This window comes from Mirounga leonina, unplaced genomic scaffold, assembly GCF_011800145.1.
Source record: "Mirounga leonina isolate KUSES-001 unplaced genomic scaffold, KU_Mleo_1.0 Mir_98, whole genome shotgun sequence".
In the NCBI taxonomy this organism is placed as follows: Eukaryota; Metazoa; Chordata; class Mammalia; order Carnivora; family Phocidae; genus Mirounga; species Mirounga leonina.
The window spans coordinates 6289611-6315170 of NW_023270921.1; the positions used below are offsets into that span (position 1 = coordinate 6289611).

A 25560-nucleotide genomic window follows, 5' to 3' on the forward strand; every position below is an offset into this window, starting at 1 on the left:
TCTGAGTCCAGGTAACCCTAGTGAGCTCGGGACCCAGGCTATCAGGAGTGCTCCTCACCTGGTGGCGGTGTCCTTTGTCCAGAGAAGGGGACTGTGGCCCCACTCCCAGGTGAGGCCAAGCCTGCCTTGGGAACACCCCTCACCTTCCTCTCTGAAAGCGCAGGCCCAGCAGAGGCTGGGGGCAGGAACCTAAGGGGCAGAACGTGGAGCTCCTGGAGTCCTCAGAGCCCCGGCTCCTTCCTAAGGGCATGTCAGAAACCCGCCCTTGGACATTCTGTCCCTGCACACGGGAACAGGTACTGCCCGCCCTGGACCCAGCGCGTCCTTGCCAGCCCACCCTTCCCTGCAAGTGACCCAGTCTTTATCTCCAGCCAGAACCCCTCCTGAGCACAACGTCCCCCTGCCTACTGGTGATTCCCATCCCTGACACCGCAAATCAAGTTCATTCCAAACTGAGCTGAGTAGCCGTGCCCGCCCCAAGCTGTTCCGCCTTTACCTTCCTCAGTCACTCAGGGCACAGTGGCCTTCCCCGAACTCCCCACATCCAATCTCAGAGCAGGACCTGGTGAGCCCCCCGCTACTGCTGCTCGGGTCCTCCTCCTCTCCATGCTCTCCATGGCCTCTACCCCTGCCCCTGTGCGGGCTCTCCATCTCTCACCTGACCCAGCAAATCTTCCTGCCTCCAGTCTGGCCCCCTCCAACTCATTTTTCACCTGGCAGCCCAGAGATATATTTGAAAAATGCCAACGTGACCCCTCCATTCTACCGCTTTAAACGCTTCAACAGTCCTTTCTAAAGCATACGTCCCTCTGGGAGAGCCTGCTGTGATCTGGCTCACCTGTCCGGCCCCATCTCTCAGCTCTGCGGGCAAGTTCTGGCTCTGCTTGCGGACCCCTGGCACTGTTAAACCCAACGTGGCCTCTGCCCGCAAGGCCTATGCCTCTCTGCCCAGTGAACTCCTACTAGCCTTCCAGGCCCAGATCAAATGTCTCCTCTGGGAAGCGCCTTCCCCGTCCCCCACCCCACCCCCAGGCAGAGCTGGTGGCACCCTCCCCTGGGTACGCCCAGAGTATTTCCCATCATGCATCGCAAAGGCTTATTTACGGGTCTGACTTGGGCCTGGCTGAGCTCCTTGAGGACAGAGCCCTGCCTTATTTATCTTCTGTCCATAGAGACTCAGACGGTGTGAGAAGGTGGAGGAAGGGAGGGAGAGAGGGAGCAGAAGGAAGAAAGGCAGGAAAGAAAAGAGGAAAGAAGAAATGAATAAGCCAAACAAGGATATCAGGGGAAAATTCACTGATTCATGCATCCATCCATTCATTCATTCAACAAATATCTATTGAATTCCTATCAGGCCCCGTTTTAGGCACTAAGGATACAATCGGCAAGCTCAAGTGACTGGCAACTGACCCTCGGCATTTCCAGGTGACTTGTGTGTGTGTGTGTGTGTGTGTGTAAGCCCTTCTGTCTGCAAGGGCCTGCTGCCGGGGCACCTGTCTTCCCTGGGGCCTGGTGCTTTTAGCATCTGTCCCTGGATCCTGTTGCAGCCCAAAATAAGGCTGTGAGCCACGACAAAGCAGGAAAGATTCTTGATTCTTGTCAGCTGAGGCCAGAGCTGGCTGCAAGGACGCACCCGCTCAGACTGGACCAAGGACCACTAGCACCTACACGACTACCCTGCTCTCAGCTTCCCGACAGAGGTGTTAATTTTGAGGGTCTGACACTCCCTCCTGCACACTGTGGTCCTGCCACTCAGGTACCAGGATCCTAGGGGAGCTTGAGGAGCTATGGGGTGGGGGCCGAGGAGATGAGCCAGCTGCCAGAGCCCCAGCCCCCAAGCAGAGGAAGGGCCCTGCCAAGGGTCTGGGGAGCATGGGGCCTCAAGGAAGCCAGGTGCCTGATTTGGGATGGGAGGGATTCTAAGCTCTAGGTCACTCTCGGTTAAATGGGAAGGGGTGGCTGGGATTCAAGGTGGGCAGAGGTAATGGCTCTGCATAGGATTTCAAGGTCTTTAGGCTGCAGAGGGAAGCAGGGCCCCTGTCCGTAAGATGAGAGCCCTTCCCAATGTCTGTACATGTCTGTAAGGGGAGTGTTTATCACGGAACAGACCCATGCACTGTGGACTCCTGAGTGGTCACAGTTGGAGCATTCTCCGTCAATTCATGGCCCTCATCCCAAATGAGAGCAGACATGCTCAGATCTGATACGGTTTGCCGGGTGGGGGACTGTGGATGCCCTGAAGCCCATCTGTGGAGCCCATGATGGGGCCCAACCTCCTTATGTAACAGAGACACATGAGAGGAACTGAGGCACAAAGCGGGAGAGCTACTTGCTCACAGTTACAGAGTAAGTCAAGGACATGGACTAGACTCCAGGTTGCCCATCTCAGTGCCCACTGACGCGGGGCCATGTGTGGGTGTGGGCTATAGATGGAGGTGGGCTGTTTTTTCTAAAGGAAGGAGTGTCGGAAAACCTGGAAGCAAAACACAGGGGTAGTCTGTAAGGAGACTCAAGAGCTCCGCCTTCTCTCCTGGGGGCAAGTTAGGGAATCTGGATTTGGAACCTACAGGGATTCTCTGGGGCTCTGGACCTCATTTTGTTTGTAAATCCCTTCCAAGATCGCTGGAAAGTGCCGTGGGGTGCAAATGGGGAGGGGGGATAAAAGGGGAGGTAGAGAAGGGTGAAGGAGAGCACCCTGCAAGTCAGCTGGGGAATGGGGCATAGGGAAGGGGGTGATGGGTCTCTCGGCCTCCTTGGACCAGCCTGTGCCCTCAAGCCTCAGAGCCAAGTACTGGGGACAGAAGGACAGGATCAGCCTCCTAGACCCCAGTGTAGCCCCAGGCTAACAACCCATCCATATCCCCCTCTCCCTGACTTAAACCTCCTTCAGCCTCTGATTAGAGTTCATCTGCGTGAGCAGATGACGGTCGTCTGAGACCCCCACCCCCCTTACCCCCCGTGTCCCAGAGATTGCCCCCTGAAGAAAGAGTGCCTCCCTGGCAACATGGGAAGCAGATTTGTGTGGCTTCTAGCACCTCCCTTGCCTTCCCTGGACCTCAGTCTCCTCCTCTGTACAAAGAGACCCCAAAGCCCTGTCCAGCTCAGAGCCCTTCCTTGAGACTGGGGTGGGCCAAGGCAGTTCAGGGCTGAGGCTGGGTGGACCAGGGACTGGGAGGACATCTGGGGAGGGATGAAGGGGGGCTGGCTATTTGCAGGCATCTCTCTTCCACAGGATGATCCCTGAGGAGCAGAAGGGGCCAGTGATGGCTGCCATGGGGGACCTCACTGGACCAGGTAAGGTGGACTCAGCCCTTGTGCGGTCCTCAGACCCCATCCTTTCCTGGTCCCAAAGTGTAGCCACTCGGGCCTGTTGGCCTGAGGCCTGGGCAAACAGGTGTGAGTTCCAGGCCAGCCCTGAGGGAGCATTGTGGAATCTGCCACTTGGGTTGGGTCACTTCCCGAAGGATTGCGAGGGGCCTTGCCCTGATGCCCACACACCCAGAGGCTGAGACTGAATGCCTTACACTGGGCCCTGGGCCTAACTAAGTCCTTACCTCAGCCCCAGATTGAATACTGAGGGCTCTGGTCCCAGTTCCAGCCCTAACTGGCCTCAAGCTCCCTCCCACACTTGCCCTTGCTTCCTGTCACTGTGGGTCTCCCAGAGCCCCCGTGGCAGGAGACAATTGTCGGGGGGGAGTGGGGACAGGCTGGCCAGAGCAGACTCCCCAGTGTGACTCAGACCATTTCACTTAAAAGTAGGCTCACCCAATGAAGAAATCAGCTAAAATACATGTTTATCACCATATAAGACCTCCTCCAGAACTCTCGGCATAATTTTGGAGTCTGTTAATTTGGCCTACTTCAGAGCATTGCAAGTATTTTATTTTTAAAAAAGATGTTATTTATTTATTTGAGAGGGTGATAGAATGAGTGTGCACACAGAAGGAGAGGGAGAAGCAGATTCCCCACTGAGTGTGGAGCCCGAGTGGGGCTCGATCCCAGGACCTCGAGATTATGACCTGAGCTGAAGGCAGACGCTTAACTGACTGAGCCACTCAGACTTGAAATGGGGATTTCAAGTATTTTAAAAACAAATTCAACTAGGTCAGGGCTCTCATCCTATAGTGCAAATGATAGTGAGAGGTGCTGTTGGCTAAAAATGCAGATTCCCAGCTTCCACCCCCAGGATCCTAATTCAGTGGACCTGGAGAGGGGGCCGGACATGTGCCTTTGAGATAAGTGCCCCGGGGGATTCTGGAGCACATGGACCCTGACCCGAGCTCTGACAAACCATCCCGTAAGGACACCACTGAGGTTTTGCCCCATGCAGCTTCTAAGTATTTTACCCTCTTGTATGACTTTATATGGGAGTGGTGCTAACCTATTTTGTGTGTTCTTGCCGCCTTTTGTGGATGTCAAGTTTCTTTTTTTTTTTTAATTTCATGATTTTGGGTGCTAACATACAACAACTTGGTGAGATATTGATGCTCTAACTAGAAGAACCAGGCAATGCATTCTCTTTTCCCTTGGCTAAGTAATTAATTAATTACAGTCCCCCAAATGTGGGCACATATCATTTATGCCAGACTGGAAATACATAAATTGTTGGCTGTTGCTAGGATATTAACTCAAGACAGTTTTGAAACTAAAGAAAAGTAGAAAGAAAAAAACTCTCATGGTCTTACCATGAAAAGACAGCCACTGTAATAATAATACAAACACCATTATTATGTACTTAATCGGTGTCAGATCCTGTGCTAAGAGCTTCTGTGCTTTATGTTATATAACCCTCACAACAACTCTCTAAGTTAGATATTGTTGCCCCTGTTTTGTTGACGAGAAAGCCGAGGTTCAGAGGAGCTCGGTGGTCACATAGCTAATTGTTGGTAGAGCTGAGATTGGACTCCAGATCTCTTTGTCTCCAGAGCTACTTCTTTACTACACGGTTGTACAAATAATACATCCCTTTTATAAGATATTCAGACAAAACAGACATGAATGACTTTGAAAGTGAAAGTTCCTCATAATGGGACCATCTGGAGATAACCACTATTAACATATTTGTGTAAAGTCATCTTCCGTTCATATATAAACATATTTATAAAAACCCATATATATGTGGGCTAAGTACTCTACGCTGTGTTCTTCAGCTTGCTTTTTTTTTCATTTAGCAGCCTACCACAGACTTCTTTCCATCCTGGTATGATGTATCTCTCCGCCCCTCCCCCTGCTCCCCCAGCATGTAATATATTAAGTATATTGATACACACACACACCATATTGGTGGTCAGGAAGGTTCATCTCAGGTTGGACCGTTAGGACCAACCACAAGTGGTTGGTCACCAACACAAGTGACTGATTGAGGTCACGCCCTCAGGAAGAGGGAAATGACAGAAGCAGGATAGGGCAGGGGAAATTGCTAAGCAAGGATGTGGGCTCAGCTGTTAGCCCAGGTTCAGTCTGATCCCGTGGGAGCTCCAGAGCAGGAATGGCTCCACAGAATTCACCCTGTCTTCAGCGAGGAGGCCATGAACGCTTCTGCTCAGCAGGGCAGCCCTCTGCAGAAATGGGGCAGTTGTGACCCTGAGCCGCTGATGAAGGGCATCTGGGCAGCACCCCCACAACATGGATGCCCGGTTTTCACAATCTGAAACCTCAGTGCACTCAACATCCTTGTATGTCTGTCTTCAGGTGTGTTTATTCAACTTTTCTCCCTAAGAATGAGTGCCTAGAAATAGAAAAGTTTCATCAAATAGATTTTATCTATAACTTTTTAAAAAATATTGAGCTCAATTCATCTGGTAGTATTTGATAATATGATGCCAGGGGACTTTTTATTATGTATTTAGATATAAATAGTCTTTCATGCTTTTAGTATGCAGTACCTTTTCTTGTTAAAAAAAAAAACAGTGCAATTTCCAGCCCTCCTCTTCCTATATCCTATAGTCACTACTGATATTCGGCATGCCTCCGTGCAGATTTTTCAATGCATGCATAAACATATAGTACTTACTTTTTTAAATAAATGAGTGGGATCTTAGAATACAGATTCTTCTGAAACTTACTTTTTTCCCCTCTTAACCTACAATGGATCTCTTTCTATTCCTAACATGTAGGAGGTCTTCTCTCTATATTTGCTGAAAGAATTAAAAAACCATCAGCGTCCTTTTTTAAAAGCCTGTTTGGATTCCATTGACTGGAATGAATCACAGCACCTGCATGGTCCCCAGATGCTGCCTGGCAGCCCCGTCCATCTCCCTGTCCCATAGGACTCGCTTAGACGATGGTGGCAAACTCTGGCCCCAAACTCCCGATGCCTCCTCCCCTGTCCTCCTTCTCAGCTGATGACCTTGCTTCCTGTTGCACTGAGGACAGTGAAGGAACCAAAAGAGCACCTCTGCCAGCTCCCTCCTCCATACCTGGCCCCGTGCTCGCATCTGTGTCCGCATTCCCCATGTGGAGGATGACCTCTTCCGGTCCACACCCTCCCCTCCCCTCCCCTCTGTCCTGCTCAAGGACATTCTTCCAGGCAGTCTTCCCTCTCTACTGTATTGTCAAAATTTCCCATCAGCTAAAAAACATGCTTTTATTTCTCCCTTTTAAAAACAAACACCTCCTGATTCTCTTGCTGCTTGGGTCCTATGGAGCACAACTCTCAAAGCTGTTGTCTATACTTTCTCACCTCCTCTCTCTCTCTTTTTATTAAGCTCACTTCCAAACACACAAAAATAGGGAGTGCAAATCCTCATGGCCCTCCTTTTGTTCCTGGAGTCCAAGGCAAAACCCAAAGAGCGTGTCATTTCATCCCCTCCATACTTCAGGATGCACCAAAAATAACAAAGAAGACATTTCCTTACACGCCACAAAGACGGTAGCACACTGAACAAAATTAGCAACTTTGATTTAATACCACCTAATGACCAGTCCCACAGTCAACTTTCTCCAGTTTGTGTTAATGAGGCTCCAAGAAGGACCACTGTTTATCTGGTGGCCACGGCTCTTCAATCTCCCTGAATCTATAAGCCCCACTCCTGCCCTGCCCTATCGTTTTGGGGTTTTTTCCCAGGTCATTCCCTCCTTTGAAGAACCCAGGCCAGCTGCCCTATAAAATATCTCACATTCTCAATTTGGTTCACTGCTTCCTCGAGGTGTGGTTAAAATGCTCCTCTGTCCATTTTCTCTTAACACTTTCCAATACAGTTTTCACACCCAAACACTCCACAGAAACTACTTTTATGAAGATGACCAATAACAATGCCCCGACACTAAAGAGGATGGTCAGTTTTCGGCTCCGTGAGCACTCCATCTTCCCTGAAACGCTGTTATCCCTTGGTTTCCAGGGCACCACGCTCTGGCTTTCCTCCTGCCTCACGGGGCGCCCCTTCCCAGGCTCCGTGACTGGTTCCTCACCTCCTCGGTCTGGATGCCAGCAGCCAGTCCGGGGCTCAGGCTTTGGATCTCTTTCCCCCTCACACCCCTGGTGATCTTATCCAGCCTCCCAACTCTAAACACCATTTATAGAGCTGGAACATGAACCTCCGTGTATCCAATTTTAGAGGTGGACAACTCTGGCCATGCTGTCCATACTTATCCTTTTCCTACCGGTGTCCTCACCCCTCCGTCACCCCTTTCCTCCCAAAGCCTCTCCTTGTTGGGAAGTGTGTCAAAGAGGGTGTTTTGCCAGTGGGGGAAACACAAAGGATATGGATGGGCTCCAGACTATTAAGGACAGCCATCAGCCCTGGAAACCCTCTATGTGGCTATCACGATGAGTCCTAACTCTGAAAAAAGAAAGAAATGTAATGGTCTTCATCAAACAACAACAAACACCATTTGTCAGCTCACGATGCCCCAACTTTCACCTCAGGTCAGTTTCTCCCATGAGCACTAGGCTCCCATATCTGGCTCTCTCCTTCTCAGCTTCTCTACTTAGACATCTGCAAGGCTCTTCAAACCTTATATGCCCAGTTCTGCAGGCAATTAGGGGAATTTGAATAGGGATTAGGCATTGAATAAAACAAAACAAAACAAAAAATGTGTCCACTTGCACAGGTGGAGATCTTTGATAAAAAGCAAGTTACAAAGCATGTATTTTTTTTTAAAGATTTTATTTATTTATTTGAGAGAGAGAATGAGATAGAGAGCATGAGAGGGGGGAGGGTCAGAGAGAGAGGCAGACTCCCTGCTGAGCAGGGAGCCCGACGTGGGACTCGATCCCGGGACTCCAGGATCATGACCTGAGCCGAAGGCAGTCGCTTAACCAACTGAGCCACCCAGGCACCCACAAAGCATGTATTAACTATGACTTCGTTTTGGCTGAAAACTCTTACATGAATATATAGTCTTTTTCTTTTTTTTATTTTATTTTATTTTATTTTTTAAATATTTTATTTGACAGAGAGAGACACAGCGAGAGAACAAACACAAGCCGGAGGAGTGGGAGAGGGAGAAGCAGGCTTCCCGTGAAGGAGGGAGCCCGATGCGGGGCTTGATCCCAGAACCCTGGGATCATGACCTGAGCCGAAGGCAGACGCTTAACAACTGAGCCACTCAGGCGCCCCAATGAATATATAGTCTTTTTCTTATAAGATTTATTTATTTTATTTTAGAAGAGAGAGAGCGAGCGAGCACATGAGCAGGGGGAGAGGGAGAGGGAGAATCCTCCAGCGGACACCCAGGTGTGCGTAGATTCCTGGTGGGGCTCAACCCCAGGATGCTGAGATCATGACCTGAGCTGAAATCAGGAGTCAGACACTTAACTGACTGAGCCACCCAGGCGCCCCTCATACAGGAATATATAGTCTTTGAAAAGGATATGAACGGATATACACTAAGGTGTTAAAAGTAGCAACCTCTGGGAGATAGAAATGGTATTTTTCTCTTTTCCCCTTATATCTGTATTTTCTAAATTCCTTCAGTGCACATATATATATGCTATTTTTATAAGAAAAGGCTATTTTAAAATGGAAAGAACACATGTCTAACACTGAGCTCCTGATCTTTCCCATCTCAACCTCCTCCTGCCCTTCCTATCTCAGTGAGTGGCTGCTCCCAGGACGAGGACGGAGTGGCTCAGGCCAAAAGCCTCCCCTCCTCCCGTGGCAGGGCTCACACCCATGGCTCACTGTTAGAAGATTAATCTAGAATCTGACCATTTCTCACGACTCCTACCGCTATGGGCAAAGAACTGCAGAGGAAATTCATGGAATAAATACAAATGGCCAAAGAACATCTGAAATGGAGTTCAATTTCACTGAGTGACAAACACATGCAAATTAGGTGGAGGTGTCATTTCTGCCCACCAGGTAGGCAAAGATCCCACAGAATGGTGACACCCAGTGTCAGCAGCTGTGGGGAGAAAGCGGCATTCTCCTACACCCTGGAGAGTGCTCGGAGGCGGGCACCCTTAGAAGCTGGCAGCCCCGAGGGCCCCGAGGGTTTGGCGGTAAGAGCTCACTCTGGCCTCTCTGGGCAGTCCCTTTGCTGGACCTGGGCAAGAAGCTGAGCGTGCCCCAGGACTTGATGATGGAGGAGCTCTCGCTGCGAAACAACAGAGGATCCCTCCTCTTCCAGAAGAGACAGCGCCGGGTGCAGAGATTCACCTTTGAGTTTGCAGCCAGCCCACGAGTGGTGAGTTAGTCCCATTGTGCTTATAGGGGAATTGAGGCCCAGAGAGGGCCAGTGGTTAGCCTAAAGCCAAACAGTGAGCCAGATGAGGACATCTGGCCCCTGGGGAATCCCTCTAGCTCCAGCTGGAAAGGCTGTGATGTTCCCATCAAATTGAGCCCCCGACTTGCTCTGTGATCTTAGAAAAGTGGTATCTCTTTAGGCATCTCTCCCCAGATACAAAACATAAAGTGGAATGGGCACGGCGAGCTGTAGGTGAAGGGATTCTAGCTCCTACAAAAAGTGCTCTTGGCTGACTTTGCAGTGAGCAGGATTTAGATTAGACATTGAGCTTGACCTAAGTGAGAAAACACAAAACTCTCTCTTCTTGCCCCTATAAGAACTTAAAGGCCAGAAAACAGTCTGCTGGTAGAGACAAGAATGGCTTATCCTCAGGCTTCAGAAAGTCAGCAGGCAGTTTCAGTTACTTGGAATGAACTTGGGGTCATTCCACTCATACTCCACTCAATGTCTGGACTAAAAAGGGGGTGACTAAGAGGCGATGATGTGGCAGAATGCAGAATAGTAAAGACAACAAAACACCTACCTTTGCTAGCCAAGCACTTCATGTGTATCATCTCATTTAATGCCCATAGAGCCCTATAAGCTAGAAATTATCAACACTACTCCCATTTTATAGATAAGGAAACTGAGACTCGGGATGGTTATCTGCCCAAGGTCAATATTAGAATAGCAATTAACATACAGAGAGCATTGCTCTGTTCCAGGAACTGGGATTAGCACCCTATGCTATTAATTCATCCCCCCAATATCCCTGGGATGTAGGCACTAAGATTATGCACCCCCCTTTTTTGTTGGAAGGAGAACCCTGGCCCCTTGCTGCACTGAGCCTCCCTGTGGTCTATTTGCCCCCACAGATCGTGGATGGAAGTGCCAAGGGGAAGGTAACAGGATCGAAGGTGACAGGAACAGCAGAGCTGGGGACGGTGAGTATGCAGGGAACCCCCGCAAGAGGGGAAGCTGGGGGAAGGGGCCAGGCAGCTCTGTGTGGCAGTCCATGGCCTCTGAGCACCCGCCCCTGTGCCCAGGTTGCCAATGGCCCCGAGGGGCAGAACTGCCGCTCTGAGCTCCACATCTTCCCAGCCTCATCCCAGGGCCCCGAGGACGCCCATTCTGCAGCCTTCCCCACAGTGCGTGCCCGCAGCCCCAGCGCCCTGGCACCCGGTGAGTGCCTCCCCGGGTCCTGGGACCAGGGCTGGGGGACCAGAGCCCAGGCCATGCTCCACTGTGGGGCGGGAACCAGCGCCCAGAGAGTGTCTGGTCTACATCCCCCATCCCCCTCCACAGACCTAACACAAGCCCAGAGAGGTGCAGCAATGCACCCAAGGTCACACACTGAGCCAGAGTCTGCGCCCCAACTCACAATTCCCCTGCTCCAGTCCTCCTTGCTTCCAGGGATGGGGAAGGATCGGTCCCCTTTGCTGGAACAACTCTGGCGTTATATTCTCCCCACACCCCCCATCCCAGCTCCAGGCTTCCCTCCCCCAACCATATCTGTGGGGTGGGCAGGAGTGGGAGCTGAGGGAGAAAAGAACCGAGCTGCCCCCCCATCTGCCTGCCCCCCATGAGCCCTGCTCCATCTCCAGGCTATGCCGAGCCACTGAAGGGTGTCCCGCCAGAGAAGTTCAACCACACAGCCATCCCCAAGGGCTACCGCTGTCCTTGGCAGGAGTTCATCAGCTACCGGGACTACCAGAGGGATGGCAGAAGTGACACCCCCAGCATGGCCCAGTATCGAAATTTCAACAAGTAAGGCCGGGGGCGGGGGGGCGGCTTGGGGAGAGATGGCTGGGGTGTGCAGGTGCCCGTGGTGGCAGTTCCTGAGCCCTCTCACAGGCCAAGCTCTATCTGAGCACTTCCACACTCTTGCCTCGGCCCATAGTAGGTGCTCAAGAAATGCACAGGGAATGAATGGGTGAATGTGCCACACATCTTGGTTTCTCCACACAACAGGGCAGGGAGGTGCTACAGTTTTTCCTATTCTGCGAGTGAAGGGACCCACTCAGGAACATCAACAACCTGCCCAAGGTCACAAAGCAAGGAAGCAGCGGGTGTGGGATCCAAGTCTGCATTTGTCTGACTCCAGAGCCCGGTTTCTTGTTTCCTCCCTGTTGTGTGCCATCCCTTTGACGCACGTTCCTCCCTGGGTGGGGCCCCAATCTCACTAGTCCTAGATCAGCTCAGCCTTTTCCTCACTTTCCTCAAAGGTCTGGAAGAGGCCTAGAGATGGCTTTGGGGTGTATCAAAGTGGGGAGTGGCAGTGAAATGTTGGACGCCAGATGTTGAGAGCCGCAGAAGAGTGGCTTGTACTATTTAGAGCATGGGGCCTCAACGTGGGCTTACATGCAGACTCCTTGCTTCGCTGTGTGACCTTGGGCAAGTGACTTAACCTCTCTGAGCCTCTATTTCCCCATCTGTAAAATGAGACTATTACAGTATCTACTTTGTAAGACTGTTGTGAGGGTGGCATGAGAAGCCGTAGGCAAAGTTTCTAGTAAGTAATAAGCTCTCAATAAACAGTAGCTATTAGTATTAGTATTCGTACTAGTATTAGTTGCAGGCTGAAATAATGGTTGGAAAAGCTAATAGAGAGAACTGGAAAGGGATAAATTTAGTGTTCTGCCCCAGGGGCCCAAAGACAAATCACAGGCATCAAGACAGGAGCCTGGCACAGGAGGGAGGCCTTGGGCTAGGGGATGCCTTTCAACTGCAGTTGGCTTCCTCAGGCTGATGCGATTTCTGAAAAATGCTCCTCTGGCCTGGGCGGCATTAAGTGAGAAAGACGAGGGTCCACGGGAGGAGGCCACGGTCCAGCTCTTCTGGCACCTGCTCAGACCACATGCGAGACTGTCTGACAGCCGGGGGCGATCAGCCCTGAGAAGAGACTGCTCAGAAGAGAGGTGACCTCCCTCACACAGCTGATAGCCAGGGAGGGCCCCGACGGGAAGAACTGTGCCCAACAGGCACCACGGGAGCCACGAGCCATTGGCAGGCATTCTGGGGTTTCTGCCAGGCCAGACCGTGTTCTCTCTGCTCCTGGGGCCCTCAGCCCTTACCCACCCAGCTAGTTCAGACCCTCGGTAGACATTCAGTCCTGAGCGCTGGCTTCCAGGCTGGCCCCATCCATCTCACGCTGCAGCTAGGACAGGACGAAGCACATTCCTACCAACTGTTGGAGGAGGGCTTTAGGGGGCCCTAAGCCCAGGCCCCCGTTGAGACCCAAGAGCCAACTGATGCCAAAGCGGGGGTGAGCAGCAGTGTTAGTGGCCAAGCTGTGCTAAGGATCCAGGGCTCTGGGCTTCTAGTCAAGGGCTGGATCGTGAGGCCTGTGCAGCTTGGAAATTGCCCAGCCTATTCCCGCAGGGCCTGGCTGTTGCCGCCACAGCCAGGGTGGTCCAGGCAGACCCGTTCTCCTGGCTGGAGCCCAGGCCCTGGCCTGAGGCCTGCCTTTCTACCCCAGAGGCAAGCACGCCCTCATTCCCACTGCTCCCAGGCTTCGAGGAAAACACTACATGAGCGGTGCTTTTTAAGTTTTCTTAAGATGAAAAAATAGTTTAAAAATAACATACTTATATTCTCTTATACACACACACACACACACACACACAGAGAGGCAACTACAAATAAAGAGAGAGCCCTTTGTTCAGCATCCTCCAATCCCAGTTCCCTTCCCAAATTCTCAAAGGTAACACTGGTCAGGTTGGTGTGTATGTTTTCAGATCATTTTCTCCCAGCAACTCCAGTCCTATAGTGGATGGCACTGTTTGGGGTGTATGTGTGCGTTTTGATACTTTGTATCTCATTCTGTAACTTGCTTGCCTTTTGGACGTTTTGAAATCTATCCTACTTATTGTACACAGATCTTTTCATTCCCTTTAAGCGGCTGTATGGTATTCCACCATGCGAATACAGTACATCTGTCTTGTCTGGGTCTCTGCTAATGGACATCTGGGCTGTTTCTGGTTTGTCACCACTCGCTGCTCATACCCGTGTCTTTGTGTGTACATGCACGTGCTCCCCTAAGCCCTATGCTTACGGGTGCAATTGCTGGTTCACAGAGTTTGCACATTTTTAAATTAAAAAGATCCTGCAAGTTGTCCAAGGTAGCAGCATAATTTACCCTCCAACCAGCAGTATCTGAGTGAAAATTTGCCCCACCATCTCACCAACTTTGCCCCATTATCAAATTATTTCTTTTCACCAGTTTTACAGGTGAGAAGTGGCATGTCTCTGTTATCATTTGCATTTCCTGATTCTCGGTGCTCTTTCTAACCCCTCTTCCCTCTCTGGCCTGCGGGTATATTGTTCTGAGGAGAGATGAGCAGAGGAAGGAAAAACCCCATTCCAGCTCCTCTGCCTCTGGAGCTTACTTAAGGGGAACCTAGAGTTTTGCCTAGGACAAGCCAATTCTAGCTTTGAAAATTTCATTCCTATTCCCAAGCACCAAGCCATCCCCACCAGAGGCAGATCGGGGGATGGGCAGAGCTGGAGAAACCTGTTAAGGATAATACAAAGCCTTGCTGTACAGGTGGTGACACTGAGGCCCAGAGGGAGGCAGGGAGGGGGCCCTACATGGTGACCCGCATATCAGTGCTCTGCCATCCAGTGGTCTCCCACACAGCCCACCTCTCCTGCTGCTCTTCTCTCCACAGGACCCCGGTGCCCTTTGGAGGACCCCTGGTGGGAGAGACCATTCCCAGGGCAGGCACCCCCTGTGTCCCGGAGCTCATCAGTGGCTTGGAGCTCCTTCGTCTCAGACCCAGCTTCAACAGAGTGGCCCAGGGCTGGGTCCGCAACCTCCCCGAGTCCGAGGAGCTGTAGCCCCAGCCTGAATATTCAGTTCCCCCGTCTTGGTGTTCGGGGAACATCTTGCAGTCAAGACTTCCGGGCAGCACGTCACAGTTTCTGAAGGGTCTTCACACACAACACCTTACTGCAAGTGGCCTCGAAGGCCACAGAGTTCAGTAGTCCCCAAATTTCCTGGGGATGATGTTTTGCACACGGATTTCGGGCCTGCCCCAGACTCGCAGCATTCAGATCTCCTGAGCTGGGGAATTTCTATCAGTAACCAACACTCCGAGCTGATTCCAGGGAAACTTGCTCATGGTTTGCGTCTTTAGACATCCAAGCCACCAGTGAATTCACATGCACGCCTCCGCTCCTCCCTGCTGTGGACTCTAGCTTACACTCCCCTGGCAGGGAGCTCACTAGCAGCCCATCTACCTACGGATAACTCTGATAATCAGAAAGCTTTTCCTTTTATTGAGACGCAGCTCTAAACATCTGCTAAGTGGCGACTGTGTGTAGACACCCTCTGCCAGCCCAGGGAGAGTGTGTGGCGAACACGCCCAGGCCCTGGCCTAGAGGAACAAAGGACAGTAGGGAAGACACATTTGTAAAGCAGGAAATCATGTTCCTTTTCCCTACAGCACACTGACTGACAACAGAGGAAGAAAGGGGGCTTGAGGCAGAAGAGGGGGTCCCTAGCCCTGGGGCTGGGGCGGGATTCCATGAAGCTTCTCAGAGACTTTGGGTGGGACCCCAGAGGAGGACGGAGAGCCATCAAGGGCAGAGGGAGTGATGGGGAGGGCATTCCTGCCAAGTGGACCGGCATGTGCGAAGTGTGGAATTGTGCACAGGAAGAGGTGTGTTCTGGAAAAAGGAGGGCGCTGTGCTAGAGGGGTCAGTGAGGGCCAGCACTGGGGGGACTTTACTAAGGAGATGGGGGCAGTTTTTAAGCTGAGGAGTGATGGGTCTTGCTATGTGGGGCACAGAGTGGCAAGGACTAAGGCCAGAAGCCAGGAATCCTGCAGGGAACAAGGTCTAGACTAGGGAGATGGCCATGGGGATGGAATGAAGGGGCACCCCTCTGTGCACCTTACAGGTCAGGTACAATGTGGAGTACCTGTAAGGCCCCCTTCTTTCTTTTCTCCTTCCACTCACCATCCTGTGCAAGCCTCAGGGTAAATCTCGTCCTAGTCTCCACCAGGGCTATTCAAGGCTATATCCCTTTCACTAGGAAAAGGAGAGAAAGGAATGCCTCTTAGTTCAACTGGTGATGAGGAAGACAATGAAAATGATGATGGTGGTGGCTGCTTTTTATTGGGTGCCTCAGTGCTTGGGCTGCTAGTAGATTCTCCACATATCCTATTTCTTATTTGCAGTTCAACCCTAAGGGAAAGGTATTGTCCCATTTTACAGATGTGGATATCCAGGCTCAAAGGAAGTGGCTTATCCAGGTACAGAGCCAAAATGAGAATGTCTAATTCCACTGGCTGTCCCTTTTCACTGCACTGGGTGGCCAGACCAATGCCCACTCACTCTGGAACCATCTAAGCATGGTGTCCTGCCTTCGGGCTTAGGGGTGAAAAGTGCAGGTTGGGAAGTCAGAATGGATGGGTTGGGCTCTAACAGCTACTGCTGGCTGTGTGAACTTGAGCAAGTCATTTTTCTGTCTCTACACCTGTAAGACGAGGACAAGGCCAGAACCTCCTGGATAGGGCTGTTGTGAGCACAGTGATGGACACATACTTAAGAAGCCCTCAGTCATTATTAGATTTCATGAAGCTACTGCTCTTGACTAGAAGAGACGTTCTTGTTCTTGAGAAGCTGGCTGCAAGATGTCATTGGGGTCAGCAAAGCTTAAGCTGGAAGGAGAGCCTCTGATTACTGTAGGGCTCCCTGTGGACATGGACATGGACATGGAATTACCTCCCTCTGCCTCCTCCCTGACTCCCTCTCTTGGGAACATGAGAAGGTGAGAAATCCAGCTAGTTCCCAGGGTGTGTGGGATAGTGGTTACATTTTCCTTTTGTTCTGGACTTTCACTGCACCCCACACCATCTTGAGGGGCCAGCAGCCTATTAGACTTGCCTGCCATTGATGTGTTGTTTTGAATTGGGGGGCTGCTATTGAAAGCCATGTCTGCATGAGCTGAAAACCAACCGTGAAAGTGTCTGACACATAGAAGAGAGGATCTGGACTACCTTGGCTTAGCTCTGCTGTGTTCCGGATGGTGATGGCTGCCCCTAGCTACAGGAGAGGAGGGGCTGCTACACCCGAAAGCGAATCCGCATTCTTTCTTCTGATGATGTGACTTTCACTGACATTGTTTAAAAAAAAAAAAAAAAAAAGGAATGCTTATTATCTAAATAAATAAGTAAAATGTGGAAAGACTGGCCCATCTCCCATGCTCATAGTATCTCCCATGCTCATAGACTTTCCCAGCCTCCTGCATTCTGCCTCATCCCCACATACTGGAGGTAACCATGAGTAACAGTTTGGACCTTCAAGAATTCTAGAATTATTTGACTAGATAAATATGTAGTGTGGAAAGGTGCATGGGGCGAAAATATGTCTTTGTTTAATGGGATCATACCGTATGTACTATTTTGTATTTTGCATCTTTATTCAACAATAAGTAAAATTTGGATCCTGAAAAAGCAGGCCATTAACTTTTCATGTAATTTGTGGGTTTAGTGAGCCCTTCATATAAAATCCTATTCTTTGCCTGTTCATAGAAAATTCTATGCTTTTTGGTCCCAGAGTCCTGGGATCGAGTCCCACATCGGGCTCCCGGCTCAGCGGGGAGCCTGCTTCTCCCTCTGACCCTCTCCCCTCTCATGCTGTTTCTCTCTCTCTCTCTCTCTCTCAAATAAATAAATAAATAAAATCTTTAAAAAAAAAAAAAAGAAAAGAAAATTCTATGCTTTTGCCTGTTCTATTCCTTACCTAAATGAAATCATCCAGTGATATGGAAATGAAAAGGACTGAGACCAGCCAGGACATTGGGAAAGTGGACATGAGCTATGGCAGGGATGAGTGGAGAGGAGCTGGGTTCCTTGGGCGTGGGCGCAGACACAAATTAGCAAGCAAAGGAAGGCGGATACAAACATGTATGTGTGCTCTTGCAAGGAAGTGTTCATATGAAAGTCGGGATGGGGTTAACTTTGGGAGGAAGGAAAGGCTGGTGATTGTGAAGGGATAAAAGGCTTCTGGGGAAAGCTGGACAATTTCCGTTGCTGGATTCAGGTGACCGTTACACGAGTGTTCACTCTAGAATATTAAATTTAGTTGTACATCCGTATTTTATGCACTTGTTCTGTACATGTGTTATATTTTACCAAAACAATTCCTTCTTTCAAAAAGTGAATGGACAAATCAGTAACAGATCAGACGTACCTGATGAAAGAATTAGTGAACTAGAAGTGCCCATAATGTTTCACAGAGAGGTGAAAAGACAGAGAGTATGAGAGAAAAATTAAAAAGACACGGAGAATAAAATGGAAGTGTCTGACAGTACTGATAGGAATTCCAGAAAATGCTTTAAAATGACTGGGTTTTCTCCAGATTTGATAAAAGACATAAATTCACACCATCCTCACCCTGTCATGAGAAGGGATATTAAATCTACACTTAAGAACCACTGTATTGAGGGGCGCCTCTGTGGCTCAGCCGGTTGAGCGGTTGAGCATCAGCCTTCAGCTCAGATCATAATCTCAGGGTCTTGGGATCAAGCCCTGAGGGCTCCCTGCTCAGCAGGGAGTCTGCGCCTCCCTCTCCCCCCGCCTCCCCCACTTGTGGAGCACTCACGTTCTCTTTCTCTCTCTCTCAAATAAAATCTTTTTAAAAAAACCCACTGTATTGAAATTGCAGAACTCCAAAGTCACAGAGAAATTTCAAGAAAGCTTAAATTACCTACAAATTACCCAGATGAAAAAGCTAGATTATCTACAAAAGATGGACATTTACAATGACAGCAATAACACAAAAATATTTTCAAGAAGTGAGAGCAAAATAAACTCATTTTCAGACAAATAAGTAGTATGAGAATTTCCCACTAACCCCGGAAAGAACAAAAGAACATGCTTTAGTACTGTCAGACACTTTAGGAAGGATCCAGAAAAAAAGTATAGAATCTAAGAAGCAATGGTGAGCACAGAGATCAATCAATTCAATAGACAGCAGGAAGGATGAAAAAGAAGCAATTAAAGGGACATGAATTAAAGTATAAATACATTTAAATATATCAGTTATCACAATAAATGTAAATGTATACAACTCACCAATTTAAAGATACTCACAGTTTGGGTAAAAAGTAATTCCAGCTCTATGCCTTTCACAAATAGCACTCCTAAAAATATGACATGGAGGCAAACTAAAGAAATGGAAAAGGATAAAGCAGTTAGATGTTGTCCGGAAGAAATGTGATCTAGTTATATTAACATCAGACAAGGAGACTTCCTGGCAAAAAGCATTATTGTGATAAAGAGGATCCTTACATAATGATAAGCCCATAGTCATTGTGGAAGATTTAACACATTTCTTTGAATTACTGATCAGTCATCAGAGTAAGGATATAGGAAATTTGTACAATGAAAGGAAAATGTGGAATCTTGCACCACCAAATTAGAGAATACTCGTTATTTTCAACTACTATGAAACACTTCATAAAATGAACACACAAAACTTAAAACTTTTATGCATCACAAACAATGAATCATGGAACACTACATCTAAAACTAATGATGTAATGTATGGTGATTAACAACAATAAAAAAATTAAAAAACTTTTATGCATCAAAGGATCCTTTTTTTTATTATGTTCAATTAGTCAACATATAGTACATCATCAGTTTTTGATAGAGTGTTCAACAATTCATTAGTTGCATATAACACCAAGTGCTCATCACAACACGTGCCCTCCTTAATACCCATCACCCCGGTTACCCCATCCCCCCACCTCCCTCCTTTCTGTAACCCTCAGTTTGGTTCCCGGAGTCCAGAGTCTCTCGTGGTTTGTCTCCCTCTCTGATTTCTTCCCCTCAGCTTTCCCTCCTTCCCCTGTGGTCCTCCACGCTATTCCTTATGTTCCACATATGAGTGAAACCATATAATTGTCTTTCTCTGCTTGACTTATTTCACTTAGCATAATCCCCTCCAGTTCTGTCCATGTTGATGTAAAAGTTGGGTATTCATCCTTTCTGATGGCTGAGTAATATTCCATTGTATATATGAACCACATCTTCTTTACCCATTCATCTGTTGAAGGGCATCTCGGCTCTTTCCACAGTTTGGTTATTGCGGACATTGCTGCTATGAACACTGGGGTGCATGTGCCCCTTCTTTTCACTACGTCTGTATCTTTGGGGTAAATACCTAGTAGTGCAATTCCTGGGTCATAGGGTAGCTCTATTTTTAACATCTTGAGGAACCTCCACACTGTTTACCAGAGTGGCTGTACTAGCTTGCATTCCCACCAACAGTGTAAGATCAAGACAGCAAAAGGACAATCTACAGAATAAAAGATTATAACTCAAAGAATAAAGTAAATATCCATGAATTCACAGTGATGTAAATAAATCATTGAACAAACAAATAAATGGGGGAGAAAAGACAAACCTTCTTTCTTCCTCACAAAAGATTTCCAAATAATGTATGTAGAAACTTCCTCTTCAGGAGATGAAATGTAATTCCCATCCTATTGATTGTAGATTGGCCTTACTGACTTGCTTCCAAAAAATAGAACATAGGAAGGGAAAAACAGTAAATTTATGAAGGAGAAACCTGGAAGACATCAAGGGATCAAGGTTAACATCATCAATGATATTCAGATCCCTGACATAACATGGTAAGAAGGGCACTGCCCTTTGAGATATTTTCCCCAAATCCATAAGCCCAGGCGAATCATGAGAAAACATCAGACAAATTCAAGTCGAGAGACAGTCTACAAAATAGCTTACCAGTACTCGTTGGTAATGTGGTAGACTGTGTTGGGTTCTGGAACAGAAAGGGATATCAGAGGGGGAAAAAAACGGCGAAATTCAAATAAAGACTTTGTTTAATTAATAGTATTATATGAATGTTAATTTCTTAGTTTTGACAAAAATACCATGGCTATGTTAGATGTTAACATTGGGAAAGCTGGGTGAACAGTAACAACTCTCTGTACATCTGTGCAACTTTTTTGTAAATCTCAAGTTATTCCAAAATAAAGTTTTAAAACTAAAGAAAAAACAATCCCCACAAAGAAAACTCCAGGCCCAGATGGCTTCACCAGTGAATTGTATCAAATATTTAAGAAAAAAATAATAGCAATGTTACACAAACTCTTTCAGAATATACAGGAAGAGGTAACATTTCCAAAGATATTTGATAAAGCCAGAAGAAACCTGACAAAGATGTTACAGAAAATTCAAGATCAATACTTCTCATAAACATAAACACAAAAAACCAAGTGATATATATGTAATTCATAAATATAAAGATATATGATATATAAATACATATATAAAATACATTATGACTGTGTTGGGTGATAGGCTTCAAATGGTGGAGGTGGTCAAAAGGCACAAATTTCTTGCTGTAAGATAAATAAGTTCTAGGGATGTAATGTACAGTATGGTGATTACAGTCAACAAAACTGTATGACATATTCGAAAGTTAAGAGAATAGATCTTAAAAGTTCTCATCACAAGAGGAAAGTGTAACTATGTGAGGTGATGGATGTGAACTAGTTATTTTGTAATTATTTTGCTATACATACAAGTATCAAATCACATTGTACACCTTAAGCTAATCCAATGCTATGTGCCAATTATATCTCAATAAGAGTGGAAAAAATACAATAAAAAAATTTTAAAAAGAAATAAATGACTAAGTTAGGCTTATCCCAGAAATGCAAGGTTGCTTTGACATTTAAAAATCAGTGTATCATAGAAAGACAAATACCATATGATTTCACTCATATGTGGAATTTAAGAAACAAAACAGATGAACATAGGGGAAGGGGGAAAAAAAAAAGAGAGGGAAGCAAACCATAAGAGACTCTTTACTATAGACTCTTAACAAACTGAGGGCCGCCGGTGGGAAGTGGGTAGGGGAGGGGCTAGATGGGTGATGGGTATTAAGGAGGGCACTTGTGATGAGCACTGGGTGTTTCAAGTGACAAATCTCTGAATTCTACTCCAGAAATCAATATTACACTATATGTTAACTAAATAGAATTTAAATAAAAACTTAAAAAAAAATCAATCAATGTAATTTGCCACATTAACATAGTGAAAGAGAAAACCATATGAGGCCAAAAAAGTGCTGACAAACTTCAACACCATTTTATGGTGAAAATTCTCAGAGAATCTGGAAGGTAGCTTCTTCAGTCTGATAAAAGGCAGCTACAAAAAAAAAAAAATCTATAGCTAATATCCTACTTAATGTTGAAATACTGAAGGTATCCCCCCAAGATTGGGAACAAGACAAAGATGTCCACTCTCACCAGTTCTGTTTAATATATTATTCAAGGTCCCAGCCAGTTCAGCAAGGCAAGAAAAAGAAATAAAAGGCGTAAAGATTGGGAATGAATAAGTAAAATAGTCTCTATCTGCAGATGGTATTATTGCTAGAATCTATAAAGCAAGGACTAGAAAAACTGAATTCGCAAGGTCACAGGATACAGGGTGGATACACAAAAATCATTATATTTTTATATATTAGCTGCAACAATTAGAAAGTACATTTTTTAAAAATTCCATTTACAATAGGAACAAATCACAAAATTCTCAGCAATAGTTAACAAATGTCATGCAAGACCTGCATGCTGAAAGGATAAAATACTGCTGAGAGAAATTACAGAAGACTTGGTGCAATGGAGACATATACCATGCTCATAAACTGGAGGACTCAGTAGTGTCAAGATGTCAGTTCTTCTCAAACTGATCTACAAATCCAACGCAATCCCAATCACAGTCCTATGTTTTTGTAGACATTGACAGACTGATTTTAAAATGTATATGGAAATGCAAAAGACCTAATAAAGGAATATCTTTTCAACAAACAAGAAATGAAGTCACTGGGATGAGCTTGAATCCAATCTGACTGGCGTCCTGATATAAAAGGGGATATTTGGAAACAGAGACATATACACAGGGAGAACACCATGTGGAAACAAAGGCAGATACGGGGGTGATATTTCTATAAGCCAAGGAATGCCAAAGCTTGCCGGCAAACACCAGAAGCTAGGAGAGGGACCCGGAACACATTCTCACAGCCTTAAAAAGAATCAACCCTGCCAACACCTTGATCTTGGATATCTAACCTCCAGAAAGAGGAGACGCTACATTTCTGTTGGTTAAGCCACCCAGTTTATGATACTTTGTTACAGCAGCCTTGGCAAACTGATACAAATTTTGGTATGCTGGACAATAAATTGGACTTCATTAAATGAGAAATCTCTGACCATCAAGAAAATTGGTCATCATCTGCGCATTAGGAAACTTAATAGGTAGATTCGAAGAAAGTATTTGCAAACATATATCTGACAGAGGACTAATATCTATATTTTAAACTCCTATAGCTAGTTAAAAAAAAGACAGAAAGCCAATGAAAATGGCCAACATACCTGAAAAGGCACTTCACAAAAGAAGAGATATAAACAACCAACAACTACTTGAAAAGGTGCTCAACTTATTTGTCAAAATGGAAATGCAAACTGAAACCACAATGAACTACTACGATACACCCACCAGAAAGACTTTTTACATCAGATTTTGGTGATGTTGTAGACCAACTGGAACTCTTGTTGGTGGGAATGTAAAAGGGTACCACCACTTTGGGAAAAGGTCCGACGGTTTCTTTTAAAAATAAACAGGCACCAGCCCTGTGATCCAGGAATTCCACTCTATTTATTCAAGAGAAATAAAAACATATATTCACCAAAAAATGTGTACAAGGATATCCATAGCAGCTTCAAATCATGATAGCAAAAAGTTGATAGGTAAGTGATGGTATAATATCATGGAATGCTACTCAACAAAAAAAAGGAATTATACACAACATCATGGATGATCCTTCAAAACATCATGTTGTTGGAAAGAAGTCAAAAACAAAGAGTTCACAATGCATGATTCCATTTATATAAAGTTCTAAAATAAGTAAAACTAAGCTATGGTGAAAAAATCAGAATAGTAGTTGCCTCTGGAGATTGGTGGGGGGTGGGTATTGACTGGGGAGAAGAGGGGAAATTTTTCTGGAATGATGGTAACGTTCCACATCTTGCCAGAGATTTGAGTCACATAGATGGATACAATGTTAAAATTCTTGAATAGCATACTCAAGATCTGTGCATTTCAATCTATGTAAATTTTACCTAGAAAATCTATAAATATTGAACTCTGGTTAATTATATAAATGCTTAAGTGCTTCAAGGTGAAGTATACTGATGTCTTCAATTTACTCTGAAATGCATAAAAAATAGATTGATGGATGCATAAAGGAATACAGATATGTGGTGAAGCAAATATGGCCAAATGTTAATTGTGGATCTAGTGAGTGGATATAGGATTGCTCACAGTAAAACTCATTCAACCTTCCTGTATGTTAGAAAATTTTTGTAATAAAATGTTACAGAGAATATGAAGACTAGAGGATATCTGGGGAAGATGACTTTTTCTAAACTTAGAAAGCCATTTTATCCTATACTAGTGTTTCTCAGAGGGTGGTCTTTGCCTTACCCATGGAAGGAACTCACCTAATGAAGTTTAAGAACAAATGTTCTATATCCCTATCCCGCAGGATTTCACTCCACACCCAGAGCTTCAAATGCTACTTCATCACCAACTCCCAAATCTTGATCTTTCTTAAGCTCCAATTCCTTTTGGGCTGGGAATTGCCACCGGTCTCATAGGTAACTTCAACTTACCAAATCCCACATCGGACTCATTCTCCTACCATTTCCCAATCTCACTCTCCTCCCCTACCCATCATTCTGTCAGGAAAAGGCATCCTTCTGCCCATCTGAGCAAACCAGAGACCCTGGGGGTCATCCTAGACCCCTCTTTCACTTCCATTATTTCAGGTGTCATTACACTGGCTCACTGACTTGGCTTCTAAAACATCTGTCACATCACTCTTTGCACCATAAGCTGCCTTAGTTCAGCTATCATGCTGCTTTACCTTTTGAGCCTTCTCCATGACGGGAGGACCTCAAATTACTACAGGCAGCGACAAGGGCTGTGGGGGAGGCATTATGACAAATAGACAGAGGCTAAGTAATGTGCCCAAGGGCACACAGCTGGGAGGTGCCGAAGTGAGAATCTGAACGCAGTAATCTGGCTCCAGAGTCTGTTTAAACCATTACTCAGTATAAACAAAAACGGGGTTTTTCTTTTTTTGTGATGAGAGTCAGCTAGACCTCTGTTACTAGAGTAACACTAGCTGCTGTAACAGATAAATCCCCAGGTCTCAAAAGTTTACTATAACAAAAATTCCTCCCATTATAATGCTCTATCTTCAAAGCAGTGATAGAAAACCCAGGCTCCTTCTGTGTGATTCTGCCATCTTCATCATTCTCCAGTGTATTTAGCCAGACGGCAAAAGAGCTCATAGGATTACGTGAGATGTTTTTACAGACCTGGTCTGGGAATGGCAAAGGTTACTTTTCACCAAGTGTGCCCCCAGCTGTGTGCCCTAGAGGAAAAGGAAATGGAGGTGGTTAAGTACCTAAGAGTTTTTGTCAAAATCTAATTGCTCTTAATTTTGATTTACTCAAGAAAGATTGAGCATCGATTCTATACTTCAATTTATGCTGGCATATTATGCTTTTCAAAAAATACATATCCATAGCCAGGCAGTGCACAAAATTTAGAATCTCCTCCTTCTCAAAAAGGCAAGAATATACAATTGGAGTCATATATTTACATATGTATATATATATATATATGTACAGATATAAACTTGGGAATTATTAAAACACAATAATCTACATCTTATTCACAAATTGGTTAAAAATCTTTTACATGTTCAAAAGTAAGCCAAAAACTAAAACAAACTCAACCCTACCCAAAATGGTGTCAAAATACTTGGAAGTACCCTCATTGA

General features: G+C 46.3%; 1 protein-coding gene and 1 long non-coding RNA gene across 4 annotated transcripts; one reads left to right on the forward strand and one right to left on the reverse strand.

Moving 5' to 3' along the window:
* Window positions 1-1098: 1098 nt before the first annotated feature.
* On the forward strand, window positions 1099-15189 carry LOC118006611 (myozenin-3-like). 3 transcript variants are annotated; one of them, XM_034999321.1, is made up of 8 exons: window positions 1099-1425; window positions 1548-1756; window positions 3233-3294; window positions 9476-9630; window positions 10545-10613; window positions 10716-10851; window positions 11274-11436; window positions 14340-15189. In XM_034999321.1, exons 3-8 carry the CDS (start codon window positions 3234-3236, stop codon window positions 14506-14508), a joined length of 753 nt encoding a protein of 250 aa, XP_034855212.1. In that variant the 5' UTR covers window positions 1099-1425; window positions 1548-1756; window position 3233; the 3' UTR covers window positions 14509-15189. The 3 variants fall into 3 exon arrangements, with proteins under 3 accessions (XP_034855212.1, XP_034855213.1, XP_034855214.1); XM_034999322.1 differs by having other exon boundaries at window positions 1604-1756; XM_034999323.1 differs by lacking the exon at window positions 1548-1756.
* A 3233-nt stretch (window positions 15190-18422) lies between these two features.
* Window positions 18423-20460, reverse strand: LOC118006616. Its single transcript, XR_004678138.1, has 2 exons — window positions 20089-20460; window positions 18423-18844 (listed from the first exon to the last, which is right to left on the reverse strand). It is a non-coding gene; the product is annotated as an uncharacterized LOC118006616 (long non-coding RNA).
* Between the last annotated feature and the right edge of the window lie 5100 nt (window positions 20461-25560).

Bases quoted from the DNA above. Each gene is read 5' to 3' on its own strand.
- LOC118006611 (XM_034999321.1), top strand. From the start codon at position 3,234: ATGATCCCTGAGGAGCAGAAGGGGCCAGTGATGGCTGCCATGGGGGAC. The intron at 3,295-9,475 runs GTAAGGTGGACT...CTCTCTGGGCAG, and splicing joins GGGGGACCTCACTGGACCAG to TCCCTTTGCTGGACCTGGGC. The intron at 10,614-10,715 runs GTGAGTATGCAG...CCCTGTGCCCAG, and splicing joins GAACAGCAGAGCTGGGGACG to GTTGCCAATGGCCCCGAGGG.